The sequence below is a fragment of the Monodelphis domestica genome (genome assembly GCF_027887165.1).
Source record: "Monodelphis domestica isolate mMonDom1 chromosome Y unlocalized genomic scaffold, mMonDom1.pri SUPER_Y_unloc_2, whole genome shotgun sequence".
Taxonomy (NCBI): Eukaryota; Metazoa; Chordata; class Mammalia; order Didelphimorphia; family Didelphidae; genus Monodelphis; species Monodelphis domestica.
The window spans coordinates 53,493-72,931 of NW_026605001.1; the positions used below are offsets into that span (position 1 = coordinate 53,493).

The 19,439-nt window shown below is 40.0% G+C and overlaps 1 protein-coding gene across 2 annotated transcripts in view; it reads left to right on the forward strand.

Annotated features, from left to right (window-relative positions):
- Positions 1 to 17,383, forward strand: part of LOC130453607 (cadherin EGF LAG seven-pass G-type receptor 2-like) — a 28,688-nt gene extending 11,305 nt beyond the window's left edge. The window contains exons 2-15 of one of the 2 annotated variants that reach the window (XM_056809940.1): positions 7,693 to 7,912; positions 9,055 to 9,167; positions 9,369 to 9,448; positions 9,992 to 10,220; positions 10,320 to 10,442; positions 10,740 to 10,885; positions 11,303 to 11,465; positions 11,553 to 11,685; positions 13,049 to 13,169; positions 13,492 to 13,588; positions 14,667 to 14,785; positions 15,889 to 16,072; positions 16,611 to 16,736; positions 16,966 to 17,383. In XM_056809940.1, coding sequence (XP_056665918.1) covers positions 7,693 to 7,912; positions 9,055 to 9,167; positions 9,369 to 9,448; positions 9,992 to 10,220; positions 10,320 to 10,442; positions 10,740 to 10,885; positions 11,303 to 11,465; positions 11,553 to 11,685; positions 13,049 to 13,169; positions 13,492 to 13,588; positions 14,667 to 14,785; positions 15,889 to 16,072; positions 16,611 to 16,736; positions 16,966 to 17,087 — 1,976 coding nt within the window. In that variant the 3' untranslated portion in view covers positions 17,088 to 17,383. The remainder of the gene's footprint in view (positions 1 to 7,692; positions 7,913 to 9,054; positions 9,168 to 9,368; positions 9,449 to 9,991; positions 10,221 to 10,319; positions 10,443 to 10,739; positions 10,886 to 11,302; positions 11,466 to 11,552; positions 11,686 to 13,048; positions 13,170 to 13,491; positions 13,589 to 14,666; positions 14,786 to 15,888; positions 16,073 to 16,610; positions 16,737 to 16,965) is intronic. The other variant, XM_056809941.1, reaches the window with a different exon arrangement.
- Positions 17,384 to 19,439: the final 2,056 nt, after the last annotated feature.

Consider the following 19,439-nt stretch of genomic DNA (forward strand, 5'->3'; position numbering starts at 1 on the left):
ATTTATACAAGATGCTAAAAGAAAAAAGGCAACTTTATTTGGAGGGTAAGAGAAAAGGATTTTGTGCCCACGCAAGCTCCTCCTTGTTGGGGGCAAAAATGTATAATTTTTTATATTTTTATATTTTATAATAATATTGACACAAGATTTTTCCTTTTTCCCTCTTTCAAATCCCATAGAAGGGGGTGCTGTGATGTTTCAAATACGGATCACATGATTTTCAATATTATGTATCCCTAACAAAATCCTGTCCCAGGATTTTCAGCCTGGGACAGTAAAGATACTTTTGAAATTCCTGGATCTTCAGCCTAGAGTTGGCAAGTTTCCCTGGCTACAGATAAACTCTTCTCAAGGTTTTTGAAAATAGATTCAGGAAAACTAAAAATTTTATCAAGTGTGGAGGGTAGTTTTAGTCTATGGAATAGTAATACTAAAGGGTCTTGAGTTACAAGCCAAATACCACTCTGAGAATTGCACACTGAATCTCATCCCACACAATCTCTTTTAAGTTCAGGGTTGTGTAATTCTCACCTGCTTCAGTTTCCCCTATGTGCAACAACTACTAATAACATTGATTAAGCATAATTGAACTCTCCTCATCTTCATCTTCAGAGATTCTCTTCATTTGAACTCTTCTGTTTTCTGGTTGCTTGATGAATCTCTGGGGAAGGGAGGGAGTCCTCCTACAGACAAAAATTCTTTTGCAAAACAAACATTTTATGAAATAAATCCTTCTAACTCATGTTCAGTAAGAGATACAGAAATTCCTAGGTCCTGATCTTTAGCCCAAGTTTATGAGAAGTTTAGCTTCTCATAATTACTTCTACCCATTTCTCTAGAATATCAGTTAAAAATCATCAAAACTATTACTTGTCTAAAACTGTCACTTAATCAATTCTAATCTTTTACTATTAGTCTATTTACTTGTTTAGAAAATGGAAACTTCGATTGGCTAACATGATAGCAAAGGAAAGTAATGAATGCTGGAGGGGATGTGGCAAAGTAGGGACATTAATTCATTGCTGGTGGAGTTGTGAACTGATCCAACCATTCTGGAGGGCAATTTGGAACTATGCCCAAAGGGTGATAAAAGACTGTCTGCCCTTTGATCCAGCCATATCACTGCTGGGTTTGTACCCCAAAGAGATAATAAGGAAAAAGACATGTACAAGAATATTCATAGCTGCGCTCTTTGTGGTGGCCAAAAATTGGAAAATGAGGGGATGCCCTTCAATTGGGGAATGGCTGAACAAACTGTGGTATATGTTGGTATTGGAATACTATTGTGCTAAAAGGAATAATAAAGTGGAGGAATTCCATAGAGACTGGAACGACCTCCAGGAAGTGATGCAGAGCGAGAGGAGCAGAACCAGGAGAACATTGTACACAGAGACAAACACACTGTGGTATAATCGAACGTAATGGACTTCTCCATTAGTGGTGGTGTAATGTCCCTGAACAATCTGCAGGGATCTAGGAGAAAAAACACTGTCCATAAGCAGAGGACAAACTGTGAGAGTAGAAACACCGAGGGAAAGCAACTGCCTGACTACAACAGTTGAGGGGACATGACAGAGGAGAGACTCTAAAGGAACACTCTAATGCAAATACTAACAACATGACAATGGTTTCGAATCAAGAACACATGTGATATCCAGTGGAATCACGCATCAGCTATGGGGGGTGGGGAGGGGGGAAGAAAATGATCTTTGTCAAATGCTTGGAAATGATCAAATAAAATATTATTTTTTTAAAAAGGGGGAAAAAAAGAAAATGGAAACTTCTCATCTTACAATTTGTATCCTATATTGATCATAGGAATTTGTCACAAAGGAAAAGGCAGGGGGAAAAACCGTTAACTGTGCTTACAGTTCTTTCAAGGACACAGAATGAGTGGGTTACACTGTCTGACTTCATGCACAGGCCTAGCTGTCACTGACTCACCCTAATTCTCTCAGGGAACATCAGAATCCAGTTTGCCTTACCAAGTAAGGAGGATTACTCACATTCAGACTGAGATTGTCTTCACTTTCCTCTGAGTATCTCAGCAATGTTCTAAACAATATCAGTGATGGATCCATCACCAGACAGTCTGAAATACAAGCTTACAATAATATGAGGTGTGTCTTAAATAGCAAAAATTCTACTCATTACAGTTGAGAAAGAATATGTTGTCTTTGTGTTCCAACTTCATTCATTTTCCATAATTTCAAACAAGCTTCCTGCTTGCTTACTTATTCCAGTGGTTTCTAAAAATCTTACTTCAAGTTTATCTAAAAATATATTTTTCTCTTGAACTTACTCACGTTCTCTATTTTCCCTTTTGACACCTTCTCATACCTACATACATTGTTCATGCAATGTCTTATCCCACTGCCCTCTCTTACCTACAACTTGCTCAATTTAACTTCCACCAGATATTCTGTTACCTTTTGTCTCAGAAAAGCCCTGATTATCTTTCTTTTTATCAATTGCATCATTCACATACATAATGTACATATAATATCTTTATATGTTGTCTTATCCAATTAACCCCAGATACACAAAATTAGTCTACAGACAAATAGATTACATTTATATTCATTAAAGAAATCATTTTGATAACAACTCATATATCCCAGTCTATTACAACAAATGTTTATAAATTCAGAAATCCTTTTGCAATATTCTTTACACATTACATATTTCATTTCAAATTTTCCAAATTTTGAAATTTAAACCTCCTTTTACTTGATCACATTCTCATTTGTCTCTCCAAAATTTAGATCACACAAAATCTTCTCCATATTACATCATATCTTCTAATAAGCTTAGCACTCATTTTATTAAACCCTTCTATTCATTAAGCAGTCAGCATAGCATTTATTAGGAATTTGCCTCTTTAAAGTGAAAATCTCCTTCAGCATCAGGCTGACTATTAATTACATTCAATCGGTTCTCAAAATCAGTTTACTCAAATTTTAAATCTCTAACCATTGTTCATTTCAAAACTCAGTGAGAACTAACAATTCTCTCATCATTAAGTACAAAATCAAACTTCCCTGGAATCTTGTACAACTGATAAACAAATTTCAATACTAGACATTTCATACAATCCCACAGGTACATTTCGGAATCATATACATCAACTTTAAAATTTATCCCAAGTAAAAAACCAATCAAATCATGGGATCAAAATCTCCCTGTGTACACAGGGTCACAACTTTGAAAATTTGTTCCATTATCAATCCTGGGAATGGGAGGCATTATAACCTCATTCAGCAATTCTCGTACAGTTTTGTCTTCAGGTTTCAGCTGCATAGGACAGTTTATTTTCTCTCAAGGTTTTGTCCTTATCCTTGCAATATCTTGGATGTAAAATGAATCTCATTCTCAGAATCGATATTCTTGATGAGACCACATGTTGACACATGAATTGGTGACAAAATAGCTTTTTCAGAGACTTTGTCTACCAGGCTCAGTTATGGTCCATTCCAAAAAACTTACTAAATGCCTTTCTTAATTTATATATAAATTCAATGGAAGTATCATCCTTTTTCTGCATGGTCTCATGAATTTTAACCATATCCTGACTTCAGGGTATTGCTATCCTTATCCCTTGGATAATTATCTTTCTAAGATTTCTCATATTCATTCGATGGGAAAGCTCATTGTTATCTGACTAGGATATTTTATTGGATATTTGGCCTTGCCATTGGAACCTCCTTCCTCTTCTGAGTGTTCACAGTCCCATGTATCATAGCTGTTCTTCTAATCTTGCCACTTTCTTTCTCAGTGAATAACTGTTTTAAAATTGCCATCACCTCTGGCCATGAATATAAATTTGGCCCTAACAATTGATCAACTTACTCAGTAATATCTACAGAATCTTCTTATTTACTTATTATTATTGCCAAAGAAAAAGAGAGAAAGCCAAAGAATGCAAAGGTTAATATAAAGGGAAATGACAGTGACAATGACACTAAGTCTGATAGTGAACCTGAAAAAATGTTTCCACTAAATAGTTCATATTTCTTAAAATTATGAAACTTAGAGGCACTGAGAGGAGTGCTAACATTATATCCTACTGGTACTCCTCTCATCTGGTTCTCTACTAAGCTCTTAACTTCCCTGTTTACATGTTTATAGAGGTCTGGCTACTTCTGCTGAATCTTTTAAGTTTTAGCAGTGGGGGAGCACTGGTGATGGCTTTGGTTCTATTTCCGGTGCTGGTGCTGGTGCTGGTGCTGGCACAGCAGGAGCAAATAGTGCCTGAGGAGCAAGAGAAACTAAAGTCCAAAGTCTTATCTACTTCTTCCCTTACCTTTTCCTTGTCCACTACAGGAACTGTTACAGCCACTGCTCTGTTTCCTTCTACTCTTCTCTTCATCACATATGTTTCTATATTCAGCAGCCATAGTACAGTATAAGCTTTCTCCTCATTATTTTTAAATTTTTCTTGGTTAACAGTTGAACATAAACTTTCACAGACTTTATTATCACTGGATCCAAATTTTGGTCAGAGGGTATGGGTCCATGTCAGTCAAAATTCTTGTATCAACGGGAAGCTTTTAATTTAATTCCTAAAGGACTGTCCCTAGGAATTGTTGCTACTTCTCTCCTATTTTGATCGCACTTTCCTCTATAGTGGATTTCTGCTTCCCTTTCTTATGAACTAATTATTTTTCCCTCGTGTTCTTTGTCTTAGAATTTCTAATCTCTAGTCACAGCTCAACTTGGCCTACTGCCTAGATGCCATTTTGATATTTGTCAGAAATGAAAAACTTTTTCTTTTCTTTTTCTAAAATTTTAGTATGTTACTTCCCTAACTTCAATTGACTAATTCTGCCTCAATGTCCAAGACTGCTTAAAGTTCTCAAAACTAGCTCACAATGTCTCTCCTATACTCACTAATCTTTACAAGCACCATGGAACAAAGAGGTCCTGGCACCACAATTTCACCTATTAACTTATATCTAGCAATTATTACCTGCTGCTATCTCAGCTCAGATCAGTATTCTTTTTCTAGATTACAACCCACTAACCAGCTCAGGTACAGCTTCCTGTATCTATACAGGAAATGGGAAAGGGGTGGAGGCCTCATCCCATTTTCTACTCTGAAAACTGCCCGTCTGTGTGTGTGTGTGTGTGTGTGTGTGTCTGTCTGTCTGTCTGTCTGTCTCTCTCTCTCTCTCACTCTCTCTGTCTCTGTCTCTCTCTCTCTCTATCTCTCTCTCTCTGTCTCTCCCTCTCTCTCTCTCCCTCGCTCTCTCTCTCTCTGTCTCTCTCTGTCTCTCTCTCTCTCACTCTCTCTCTCTGTCTCTGTCTCTCTCTCTCCCTCTCTCTCTCTCTCTCTCCCTCTCTGTCTCTATCTCTGTCTCTCTCTGTCTCTCTCTCTGTCTCTCTCTCTGTCTCTCTCTGTCTCTCTGTCTCTCTCTCTCTCTCTCTCTCTCTGTCTCTCTCTCTCTCTGTCTCTGTCTCTCTCTCTCTCTCTGTGTCTCTGTCTCTGTCTCTGTCTCTCTCTCTCTCTCTCTCTCTCTGTCTCTCTCTCTCTCTCTGTCTCTCTCTGTCTCTCTGTCTCTCTCTCTCTCTCTCATGCTTTCAACAAGATCCCAGTTCATTTTAAATAATACTTGCTGGTTCTCTTTTCCTGGTGTCTGAAGCAGAGCGATTTCCCCTTTCCAGCCTGGAAGCCCAACTTTATTCTCTTCCTACACCTAGCCTTTTATTCTGGCTGTCCTCTCAAACTTCCAAATTAGAAATCCCCTTTTTCCTGACTTGTCTCTCTGACTTAATCTCCTTTTCTTAAAGTTGTACACTTGACTGCTTTTCTCTGGCCACCATTCACACAAGCTCAAAGAAAGCAGGTTGTGCTTTTTCAATCACCAACACAAATCTTTTCTCTTGCATCTATCAGAGCTCATGTGCTCACAGTATTTTTTTATTTCTCCTTTAATTTTTAGAATTTCCAATTTAGTTTTTATCTGAGGATTTTTTATTTGTAATTTTTCTAGTTTTTTTTTAAGTTGCTAGCCCAATTCATTAATCTCCTCCCTTCAATTTTGTTGATATATGTCCTAAGGAATATAAATTTTCCCGAGTACTGCTTTGGCTGTATCCCATAGATTTTGATCCTCGTCCTTCTTTTTAAGGAAGTCCATAAGTATTTCCATGGCTTCTTTTTTGACCCACTAGTTTTGAAAAATTAGATTATGTAATTTTTATCACATTATGATCTGAAAAAGTGGCATTTATTATTTCTTCTTTTCTGCATTTGTTTGGAATATTTCTATGTCCTAATATGGTCAATCTTTGTATATGTACCATGTATTGCTGAGAAGAAAGTGAATTCCTTTTCATCCCTATTCAGTTTTCTCCAGATATCCATTAACTCTAATTTTCATTCACTTCCCTTAATTCTTTCTTTTTTGTTTAGATGCCCCACTAGTATGGCCTATTTCCTCCTTAAGCTCCTTTACTACCATTTGGTACATAAATGTTTAGTAATGATATTACTTCATTGTTTATAATACCTTTAGCAAAATGTAAATTCCTTCCTTATCTTTTCAATTTCTACTTTGACTTTGTCTGGTATCATGATTGCTACTCTAGCATTTTTTTTTCTTCAGATGATGCATAATAAATTCTGTTCCAGCCTTTTACTTTGAATTTGTGTGTGTGTGGTTTTTAACTGAATTTCACAGTTTTTTTAGAAGCCTACAGAAGGCTTCAGATTTGCCCAGATGGGTAAACAGAGGTATTTCTAGTGTTCTAGAATATCAGGAGGGCCCCCATCTTTGTGGAATGGAATTTTGGGGTAGCTTGTACCCCAGAAATCATTCTAATGAGCAGACTGGAGATTTAGATAAGATTCTGGCATAGAAAAAGCACCTTTATTTGAAGAAAATAATAGATAATAGGGAAGAAGAAGGAGAAGGGAAGAAAAAAGATAGAATACCAGCTCACAAAAGCTTCTTTCTTTGAGCAAAAATGTCCTCTCTCCTTGGTGCAAGATTCTCCTCTTTCTATCTGTCCAATCCCATGGGGCAGGGAGGGGGATGTTGTGAAGTTTCAAATCTTGAGTGTGTTTTTAATATTATGTTCCCCTAAAGATCTTCATCAAAAAAAACCATGACTATACTGGAATTTTCAGCCTGGAACAGTAAAGATACTTTTGAAACTCCCTATGCTTTACTCCTTCAGCCACAGATAAACTCTTCTCAAGGTTTTTGAAAATAGGTCAGGAAAATTAAAAATTTTATTGGGGGGCAGTCTAAATTTAAGGAATAGTAATACTGAGATCTTGAAAATTGGGGTTACAAGCCAAATACTACTCTGAAAATTACACACTGAATTTAATACCACAAATGTGCATCTGTGTGAAAAGAAAATAAAGGTCTGGGAGGGATAGGGAGGAATAAAGTAGAGGAATTAGAGATGGGAGACTTGGAGATGGACAGCATAAGGTTGAGGATTGTGTAAGGGATGGGATCGTGCATCTGTGGATGAGACAGTGTGGAGGGTTGTAGAGAAAAGGAAGGGAATAAACAGTATTGAAGATCAAGTGGGAAATAGAAAAGAGGATGTTGGAAGCACTTAGGTTCTACTCAGTTTTTCTTTTTATCTCAACTTGGTTAGGCATTGTCTTTGGGCAAGGATATATGCTCTAGGTGTTGAGTTTACTGCTTTTCTCTCTCCCTCCCTTTGTCCCAGGCGAGCACTATGAGGTGGATGCCCACTTGGGCCTATGTGCTCCCAGAATCTGCAAGAATGGGAGCACCAATGTCAACTTGTTGGTTAGTGGCTTCAAATGCAACTTCCCATCAGGTGACTGTGAGAAACCTTACTGCCAAATGACCATCAGATTTCCTGCTCCATCCTTCTTTATCTTTCAAGGTCTTCAGCAGTACTTCCATTTCATTCTGGCCCTCATGTAAGTGATGATGGGGAAAGGACCCAGATTAGAGAGGGGCAGCCCCAAGAGAAAAGGGATCGGGGGAAGTGGGAAAGATGTTGGGAGCAGATTCTAAACCCAGAACTTGTAGTCCCCAGGCCATGTTTTAAAATTGTGTAAATCCCTTATCCTCATCTATAAGTTTAAACCATTTTCCTAAAAGACAATATGACATCATTGGAGCCCAGAAGACCTAGGTTCAAATCTCACACCTGACAGTAACTTGCTGTCTGACCTTGGGCAAGAGACTTACTTATCTGTCATCCTCAATTTTCTCATCAGTAAAATTGACACCTCTTTCTCATGAGATAATCCATGAAAAGCTTTATAATGCCATTTAGAATGTGAGCTGTTGTTATTACTGTCCATCAGGACCGCATGGGACTTGACTTACCAGAAAATATATATATTTTGACTTCAGACACACTAAAAGCCTATAATATTGTAGCAGCTAAATGTCTCAGTGGATAATTCCTACCTTTATGAATCTGTGAAAGTCACTTACTGGCCATTTTCTAACCCTTATAACTCTTCTGCCTTAGAACTATTACACAGTATTGATTCTCAGATGGAAGATAACATTTTTCAAAATTTATATATAGTTATCTCCAAGATGCCCTAAGGGTTGTGACTTTCCTCAAGGTCAGAGATGAGCCCTCTCACATGCATTGATATTGTATCTTCCATTACACAGAAAAGCATACATTTATAAGAAGTAACATCAAAAATATTCCTTGTTTTGGTCCCCTGAATGTTGTGGCATACTTCTTTTATTATGATGGTTCTGGCCAAAAGCATTAGGGCAGTTACTTTCCATGACATTTCCATAGTGATAAGTTCTATATTAGTTTCCCATTAGTTAAGCACATATAATCCTCAAAACAGCCCTCTCAGAAGGCAGGATGACTATTGTTTATCAAACAAGTCATAGGCAAAATAGAACCCAAGTCTCTTGTGTTTCCCCTAGTAAAAAGTTAACAAATATGCTCCTGCAATCCCTCTGCTCCCACAATCCTCAGCCCTGACAACTTGGATGTAATCTGTTCTCTGGGTAGGTCAGCCAAGTCATCTGAGTGTTTACTTTGCATATTTCTTTCTATTCTCCACTTCCTGCAAAATAGGTTTACCACAAAGGAGAGGGACAGACTTCTGTACAACAGGCCCTTATATGAAAAGAACAACTTTGTGTCCATTGAATTGATTCGGGAACAAGCCCAGTTCACTTTATTCACAGGTTTGCCTCCTCTATTCCCTGTGGCCCTCATCTACCTTTATTTGCTGTTAGCCATCCTCCCAGGCCCCATGCATTCATTCCAGGCATTGCTCAGACTTGACCCTGCTTACCTTTTGTGAAAATGTATACCCTTTTCCCTAGGTTCTCCCATTTTATAGGTAAATTCAGCCCTGCAGGTTCACTTTGCCCTATTTTTCTCAGGGGAATCAACAACCATTGTATACCCATTCATTCCTGGAGGGGCTAGTGATGGCAGGTGGCTCACTTCCCAACTGCATAAGGTAAGGCTTATGGACACTCACAGGCAAGAGAAAAATGAACAAACCAGTCCAAAATCTCATTTTTATAGATATCTCTTCTTTTTACATTACTTTGAATCTGAATTATGTCTCCCTTTTAACATTACCTATATCATCTCTTAAAATTAAAGATGAAAAAAAATTGGGCAAAATTAGGCAGCATATCAACTGGACCTGACCCACTCCTGAGGGAGATGCCTGGTTGTCAGCCTGGCTAATAGGCTGGATATGAGATAAAATTACAAGTTTTGCTCTATGGACATAATGCTTAGAAGTGAGATTACAAAAACAAAACCACAACATTGTAAACTGTGTTAAGTGATTTCTGAATGTTAGTGTTGGACAGTACTAACTCTAAATGGGCCTATTGTTCTCTCAGCACTACCATCCTTGTCAATTGCAGGCATCCCTTATATGGTACTAAAGGAAGGTCACTAAAGGGATGGAGGGAGTTGGGGTATCTGGCCATGCCAGGCTTCACCCCTGCATTGAGGTTGACCCCTTCCCCCTTTGTCTCCTTTGTAGCCACTGCTAGGGAGCTCTGTACTCTCTCAAGGACTTTATGAACTGAAAGTGACTGTGGTGATGATGGATGTCTGGATCAAGTCTCTGGATGTGCTAAGAGAACTCCCTGAACTGCCTGAGAGCTTTCCCACCTGCACCTACCACTTTGTGGGCCATATACAAATCCTACAAGTGGATAGCCAGTGCATGGACATAGTTGATTTCATTACTGAAGAGGACAGTGTACCTGGTAGGAGGGGGGACTCTCCCTTGACATGGCTGAGAGTATCTGTTCTGCCAGGGGTCACCCAGGAATCAGATCTACCCTGAGTTCCTTACTGTTTTCCAGGGTGCATAGCCACGAAAAATGAATATGACAGCAACACCTGCCACAGTAGGGGCACCTGTGCCAACCAGTGGGATACATTCAGCTACAAGTTCTTTCTGGGCTATGGAGGCAAGAATGCCCAGGGTAAGCCAACAAATTAGGGCTGAGCTACTCTTCCAAATTTGGGAGCCAGAAGCAAGGCTGTTTGGGATGGGCAGCAGAGCAGAGACAATGGACCAGTCAGATTATGGTTTGTTTGTCAGGGTATAGTGAGGATAGGATCATGGGGTTGGAATTAGGGGAAATTGGGTAGGAAAAGAGTTTACCTCTGATGACCAGCTGTGTCCCATAACCCCTAAGACAGAAAAGTTCCTAGATTGCTTTAGCCATTTCTTTACTGAATTTTTCCATTAATTAGCCTATTTTTATTGCCTTTCCCAGAGCTGGAGAATCCTCAGCTCTTTCTGGGTAGGAGCCTAATGGCCTGGCATGATTTGGAACTTCCCATCCACCAGGGAGGTGGTATCTTCCTGCAGAGGATGATCATAGGACACAGTCCCATCACCATAAAGGTGATTTGGAATAAGGTGAGGAGGAATAGAGAAAAAGGGTTGGATCCTGGGATAAAAATAGGGGTGGGTCACATGGATTAGAAGTGGTGTCAAGACCTAGGAAATTTGTTGTCTTCTCTGTGGTGAAAAACCAATGCCAACTGTTGGCACAAGGAATATAACCCTCTTTAACCTTTCTAGAGGTTGGCAGAGTTGGGGGTGGAAAGGGCAGGGTGAATGGAAGCAATTTCCTGACATTTTGTTTTCTCTGTCCTCACCCTGTCCCAGATGAGAGAGGTCCACATCATACTGGAACAGGCAGAGCTTAGAGTCAGTAGAGGTGCCTCTTGTTTGATTATGGGCAGCAAGCAGACCTCAGAAGTATCACTCCGGGTAACAGGTGGAACTCTGGCTTCATCTCACCTCTGCCCCTGTGCTTCCCTCCCCAAACAGAGCATGAGAAGGGTGGAGATGGCAGAGGATACCAACAGCCATGATCTTAACAGAGCAGTACATGCCAATGCCAAGCAGGACTACAGCTTCCCTGACCCTTGTGACTCAAATCCCTGCCCAACTAACAACTATTACAGTGATGACTCCTGCAGTTGCAATGCTGGTACTGAACAGGGGAGGTGGTGGAGAAGTGTGCAAGAGAAATGAGACCAAGAGGACAGAGTCTTAATGGCTTAGTTTGTGGTTTCAGGTTACTACGGTGATATCCCTGCCAACATCTGTACTCTTAAACTCTGTGAGTGTCTATCTGTGTGTACCTGGAAGCCTCATGATTACATCTGCAAGTTTCCCCACAACTCCTCTGAGCTGTACTGTGAGACCAGGTGTGTGGTATTGAGTTGGTGAGGGGTTTGTGGCACCTGGGAACTGAGAATCTTCATGGGAGACTGGAAAATTTTTTCTATAGGAGGTGCCAAATGGAGGTACAAAACTTGTATTAATTACTTTATGTGAAGCAGAGGCAGTCTAGTGGAATGAATTGAGAATGAAGACCTGGGATAAGGGCCTTCCTTTGGCCCATTTTTGCTTTTTTATGTAGTGGCACCAGTAAAAAAGATTAACTCCCCTCAGTCAGCATGTGCCAGACACTATTGGGTGCTGGGGATAAAAAGACAAAAATCACAGTCCCTTTTATATAGAGAGCTCAATAGCATTATGCATAGAATACTTAATTTGGAGTCAGGAAGACCCAAGTTCAAATCCTATTTCAAAACTCAGAAATTGTATGACCCCAAGCAAGACACTTAACCTTTTTAGTTTTGATCTTGTACTGGACAGAATTGTTATGAATATCAGATTGTTGTGTAAAGTACTTTGTAAATCTTAAATTACTATAAATGTTAGTTATTATTTAACTACATGATGTTAGATATTATTATTCAAGGAGCTTAGCAGGAAAATAAGAAATGGCTTTGCCAATGAGTAACAAGCATTTAATGTTTATTGTGTGCCAGACCTAGTGCTAAACTCTAGTGTTATTTTTTTTAAATACTATTCTCACCTTTTAAAAAAAAAAAAAACCCTTACCTTCTGTCTTGGAGTCAATACTGACTCCAAGTTGGGAACTGTCTGAGGTCAGATTTGAACCTAGGACCTCCCATCTCTAGGCCTAACTCTCAATCCACTAAATCACCCAGCTGCCCCCATGTATCCTCATTTTTAAATAGTATAGCTTCTTATAGGGGAGATGGCTTATAAATAACATCCCCTTTGGGAGAAATGGGGCCATACCATCTGCAGAAGTTGTGATTTGAGAAAAATATTGAAAGAAACCTGGGAAACTAAGTCAGATTTGAAGGGAAAGGGCCTCTAAGCATTGAAGATGGTGAGGGCAAAGGCATGTTATCCATAGAGATGCATGATGTGTATAAAAGGGAACAAGAAGGCAAGTGTGGCTGGATCATGGTGAAAAGGAAAAAGCAAGGAGTTGGGCTTTAGAGAGCTAAACAGGCCAAACCAAGGACTCTCTCACAGTCTAAGGTAGGCAAACATAAACTTTAGTCAGATTGTTCAGGCCAGACTAATGAGTCTTAAATAGGAGCACTACTGTTAATAGATAGAGGTGAATATCAGGCAGAATTTAAATCCAGGGCATTTGACTCATGAATCAATACTCTCCTCACATGCACTGCCATTGTAAATGTTAGGATATTACCACTTGATATCTGTGGTTCCTCTTCTCTACAGGATTGACCAGCTATATCCTCAAGAATGGTGGGGACATCTCGCTTGTGGCCCTTGCAACTGTGACTTCAGCCAAGGCTCTGACCCCAATTGCAACAAGACAAGTGGACAGTACTGTTACAAGGTCAGTAGTATTAGTCTCTTGGGTCTGCTCTGTACATCTACAGCCCCTCTCACACCTACTCCCTATCCTGCTTGCCCACAGAGAAAAAAGGCAGGATGAAAAGAAATGTAAGATATAAAGGCATGGAAGGAAATAAATATTTCTATGTGTGCCCTTCATGGTAAATCATCCTTGAGAGAGGAAAAGAAAAGATGGTTGTATCTGACTCTTCCTTCATTTCTCCTTTTCCTCTGCTCCTTCCCACATTAGAGAATAATTACTGTCACTCAGCAGCCTTTCCTGCCTCCTGTATAATTGTTACCCTATGACTTCTCTTTCCCAGGTCTGTAACCCAGAGGATAGCCAGTGCCCTTTCAAACCAGGCATCATTTGGCCCCGGTGTGACCCTTTTGTTAAGGTGACAATCAGTCACTGTAAAGGTATGTATACGGGTTATGGGAGTCAAAGTTGAGGCCGAAACCTGACTGCAGCATCCCCCAGAAGGGTTAGTGTGCTGAAAACTCTTAAACATCCTTATTTATCCCATAATTTCCAGGGCTTCCAGGAAACCCCTTTTGTCTTGCTAGCCACTTCCCAGGAAAATACATGAAGAGCTTACCCCTAAGGAAATTTGCCTTTTTTTCTGTGGCATATTTGATAAAGAAGAAATGGAGAGGAATTTCCTTGGTATCCTTATCCCCTCCTCCAGTAATCTTCTCTCTCTCCCATTGTTGTATGTTATAACAACTGCCCCAAAGCAATTGAAGCCAATATCTGGGGGTCTTAGTTTGGAGTGCCATTTGCAGCCCTCTGCCCTAAGGTCTCCTTCTGTAGCTTTTCCTGACCCTAGCCCACCACCTATACTTGGTCCCTGCTAAGGAGGAAGAATCCTTTTGACTAGTGTCTTCTCTGACCTCACTAGTTGTGTACAACAAGCTGCTGCATTTCAGTTAATCTGCTGTTTCTAGATTACTGGGCCATGCTTCTTGATCTATTTTGTGCTGATGTAAACTAAGAAAGGTTACCAAGAGTATAGGCAGCATGGTTTAATCCCCAGTTCTAGTGATGGTCTCGCTTATTTAAGGATGGGGTATCAGATGCTGGATATTCTGAGTCCATTTCCAGCATGCTATCCAACATCCTACACCTAACATAGTTTTGAAGGGCTTTGAATTAATAAATTAAAAGGGGGCAAAGCATAAGACACATATGTGATCACTTGAAGGATAGGAATGTTCAAAGACCTAGGACTCAAGAGAGTTCTGGGGGGCAGCTGGGTGACTTCATGTATTGAAAGCCAGGCCTAGAGATGGGCGGTCATAGGTTCAAATCTGGCCTTAAACATTTCGTATCTGTGTGACCCTGGACAAGTCACTTAACCCACAATGGCTAGCCCTGACCACTCTTCTGCCTTGGAGCCAGTACACAGTTTTGACTCCAAGATGGAAGGTATGGGTTTAAAAAAAAGAGAGAGAGAGAGTTCTATTTTCCTCTTTCTTCATTCCCATCTACCTACAGCCCCTCCTGTCTACTCTACACCAGGAATAGCAGTGTGGCATTGTGATGAGCAACAAGGATGGTTACCCCCCTGTCTCTTCAGCTATATTTCAGTCACCTTCTTGGAGCTTATGGCCTTTGTAAGTTCACTCTCCCCCTGAACTGAATTCCTGCCCACTGACCACTCCCAACCTTAGAAAGAGATGAATAGATGGAACCTGGCATGTTACGGGAAGAGACTCTGAGAACTCATGTAGCCAAGTCATAAGCTTCACAACTTTCCTGAGTTCCTTATTTTTAATTGCTATATGGGAAGTGAAATTTATAGAAAATCTTGGTTGTAATTTCTTTTTGCCCTTTCAGTTTCAAATTCACTCTACCATTTTAATTCCCTCATGCAAAGCAAAAAATAGATATAGTAAATTAGCAAAATTAATTTCCTGCATAAGAAGGAAAATGGCTCAGCACTGGCTGAGCAATTGTCTTCACTATCTTCACAGTATTCCTTTTATTATATGAATACATCTCCTGGTTCTCCTTATTTTGCTATGCATTGGTTCATACAAGTTATCTTGGGTTTCTTAGGAACCAACCCCTTCCTCATTTCTTACAGTACATTAGGGATGACCCTCTTTATTTCTGAGGGAAATCAATTCTTTTATCCCCACTTGGGAAAGCAATGTCCAAGTGGTCTAATGAATAGTGTCCCAGTGAATTTTGAATTTTGGCTTCAGATTCTGCCTTTATCCCTAAGCAGCACCTACATCACCTGATATTGGGAACCTCAGGTAGATGGGAAGTGTCTTCTCACTAATGATACATATTCTCATTATGCCTCCTGTCTTCTCATTCCTCTGTATCCACGCTCTCAGGCTGAACAACTGCAGAGGGATGAGTTAGACTTGGATACTGGGTGCTTCCAGAGACTGGCAGTGCTGCTTCAAAATGCCATGCAACCCATTGCTGCCACCCAGGATATGAACTTCACAGAGATGGGAGCAGGGCTTTCAGGGCGGGGTTGGGGAAGTGGTACAGAGGATTAGGGATGAGATGGGGAGGACTTGGCCTACTGGGAGAAGATGACCATGAGATTGAATGAAGGGGAGAATTAAACCATATTTCTTGGGGTCAGGGGAGGAGGGAATTTCTGAGATTGACCTCCTGCTGCCATACCTGGGAGTGGGTGAAGAGAGCCAGGCCTCCACAGATTGACCTTACTTCCTTCCACATCTCTGTCTCATAGAAAACATTGAGAGTTGGCAGTTCCTTTCTCAGTATTGTCAACAAGCATAACTGGGACCTGATTCAGCAGATGGAGAGTGGCACAACCTGGTTGCTGCACCAATATGAAGCTTATGCTACTACCCTGGCCCAGAATATTCACCACACCTACCTGGGCCCAATAGCCACCATCACATTCAACATTGGTCAGGATGGGCACTTGGGGACCAGGGTGGTGGTAGGAAGACTGAGGCTGGCCCACTCACTAATTAAAGATAGGGTCCAATTAGTTAACTTGGAATCAGGAAGATTGGGGCAAGGCAGGTATCTTGGGCTGTCCCGGGAAAGGAGTACTTCTGGGAAACTCAGAAGTCCTACATCTAATATTTTTAACAAAGGGCACTCTCTATACTGTAGTTTGCTCCTTTGGGCTAGACAGAGCTAACCTTTCATCATGACCCTTATCCTAGTCATCTCTGTTGTGGGCTTAGAAAAAGGGATCTTTGCTGGATTAAAGATAAGTTGGCCCACCTTAAAGCCCTTCAGAGGGAGCAACCCCCAGACCTTAAGAAAACTGCCAACCTCCTTGAATTTCTTTTTAAGTCAAGCTTAGTGTGATAGGGAATAGTTTCTACACAGAGATTCAGCTGAGAAGGGAAGGATTACAATACGGAGGATGTTTCATAGGAAAGGGAAAGGAAGCCTAAATTTAGGAATGCCTAAAGTCTTTGTTTTACTGATTAGACCATCAGCCAGCAAGTGGACCAGAAATACCAAGTGAGGCCTGGCAGCAGAGGAGACACCAGAAATTAAGCCAGGAGCAGGCAGTGGCCAACAAAATCATACCTTGGCTTGTCCGCTGCCCCACAGGTATGACCCTGACATGGATAGTCTTTGGTGAGCCCTCTTAACCCATATTTCATCCCTCTTCTGATGAAATGGAACTTGTTATATATAGTAGACTCAATAAGAATAGCTGACTTTTATTTATTCATATAGTGCATTATGTCATGTGACTGCCACAATAACCTCATTAGAGTATATGTCTACTATTCCATTTTCTTACAATCTTTATCACCCTCTGCACACTTTCTAACAGCTTTCTCCCTGCTATGGTTCCTACACATCCTGTCATCAACATGCCAGTGGGGAACATCAGTGTCCACAATGATGAGAACCTGTACAAGTCTGTTATGGTGCAGTGGTTTAAAAAAGCATTAACTGCTACAAAAGGAATACTTCAAGGGCCTAGTGAGGATCCTTGCCTGATCTTGCCTTATATTTTTGCCATTGTGTAACTAGGGATATCATCAAGGAGACCTCCCTAACCCTAATGAAATACATTCTTTTTTAAGGAGTATACCATTTATTGTAAGACCAGATATGTTTGTTAGAATGAGCAGTTGTCTCTTTTTTTCTTTTCATAAGTATTGTCTAAATGTTACTAGCCAAGTTGTTAATGGCCCATGAGGTTGATATGTGCCACATTCTGAATGAATAAACTGCATTTTTCCTGACTTTTGATTTTGTGCTGTCTTGGAAGAAACTGAGGAACGTTGAAGTTTTAGACTTTGAGAGAATAATTTTCTGAATCAGCATGGGAATAACTCACCCAGAAATGACTCCTTCATATTCACTTGGGGGGGGAGGGAAAGGGTACCAATGCCTCACCCTATCACTTTTTGCTCAGAATCTCAGAAAACAGGCTTGAAAAAACAAGAAGAGAAACTAGGTGAACTGAGAATGAAAAGGAGAATCAAGAAATGAGCAGCAATTCAGTAGAAATAATCCTTAACACACTACCCCTCAATATAGGTCCTGGGACCTATGGAAGAAATTGATTTTTGGTGTAAAGAAAGTGACCAAATTTCCCCAATCCCTTCAATAATCCCGTTTGTAGAGCTGTAGGCTCAGGAGAAATTAGATGCTAGTGTTCCAAAACTTTGGAAGGAAATAGTATCCTTTGCCCATCTGCAGGGTATCTATGGTTCAATGAAACTGACTTTTGGAGGATAGCACACTAGATCCATGTTCTTCAACTCACCTTTGGCAAGAACCACATACCATGCCAAAAGGGAATTAATTTTCAGGGTTTATAAGTGGGGATCCAAAGCCAGAATCAACTTTGTTTAGGCTTGAATTTGGAACAAAATGGTACAGTGACAAGTCAATAAGCATTTTAAAAAATTATTCAATGACCCTCTGGTTTTTAATAACAAGCAAGTAAAACAGTGACATATACTGACCAAGTGTGTCTTCCACTGCAAGAGAAGGTGTCCATGGAAAATCCAACAGGAATTTCCAACAAATGGTGCATTCCTTCAGATCTTTCTGCATACATATGACCTCTTGAAAACTGAGCTTTATTTTTTCATATGCCACCCTTGGTTTTTATTTCTATCCCCATCCCTGTATTAATCATTTACCAGCCACATAATGTAAATTATCTCCAACACTTTTCATGCTTTCATCTTCCTCCTCCTTGGCTATATCCCATCTGTTCCACTCCACCCATAACCATTTCTTCCTCTACTGTGCCATCTGGAATTCTTTTGCCATAGTGAGCACATCATTGATTGGTCTTCTTAAGCACTTATTAACAAATAACCCCCGACTTATTGACTGCAGAATCAAAACATGTTTAATTTAAAGGGGAAAAAAAAGGTTTACTTCACCCACCAAGCAAAGATATGCAACAAGGACACAGGCCTTTGCATTTGGTCTCCCTCTTTTCAATGTGAAAGAAGTCTGCTTAGGGTAAAGCAATCTCAAATATTCTTGGGCACTTAATAACATTTTAGACATGAAGGTTAATGAGTGTTTTATTAGCTTTTGCCAGGTAACTCCATTTAGGTTATGTGGAAGAAAGAAGTTCCTCTAGGAAAGTCATAGGAAAACTGGGACTGATATAAATAGATATAATAAATTATTTTGAAGTTTAAAAGTTCATGCTGGAGAAAATTTTTTATAATAGAAAAATGTTACATTATGGCAAGGTTTAAGTTGTATTCTCCAGACAATTCTCAAAGTTTTCAACAAATCCAATTCATCTATGAAAATCATCATTATAATTCTCAGAGTTATATATTAGCAAGAGGATTTATTTCTAACTATTTCTATTACCGAGTTCTGAATTGAGGCCCAACTTTGTCCCTTGGGTTTTCAAGAAATGTCTCGCTCTTGAAAGCCTCTTTCATTGTAAGGTAACAGGAAAATAAGATTATGGATTCTAGTTTACCTGGTAAATAGGATCCAGTGTAGGCAAAGTGTGTCTAAGCAGCACAACAGACTTATAGACTCTCCTAAACTTAGACTGTATCACACATAACTAAATAGGATCTGAGCATAGACATGAGGCATGTGATTTTCCACCCTCAATCAAGGAATAGAGGAGAGACTGAGAGCAGTCTTGAAATATCTAGGAGAGGGCTGAAGAATGACCTTCCAAAAGTGTATTCAGTGATCTATGGGGCAGAATGTTTGGGGGTCTCTGATCACTGAAAAAGAACACTGACAATTTACTGGCAATTGCTTCCCTAAGCAATGCACTGTGTTTCTTACTCAGAAGTTGAT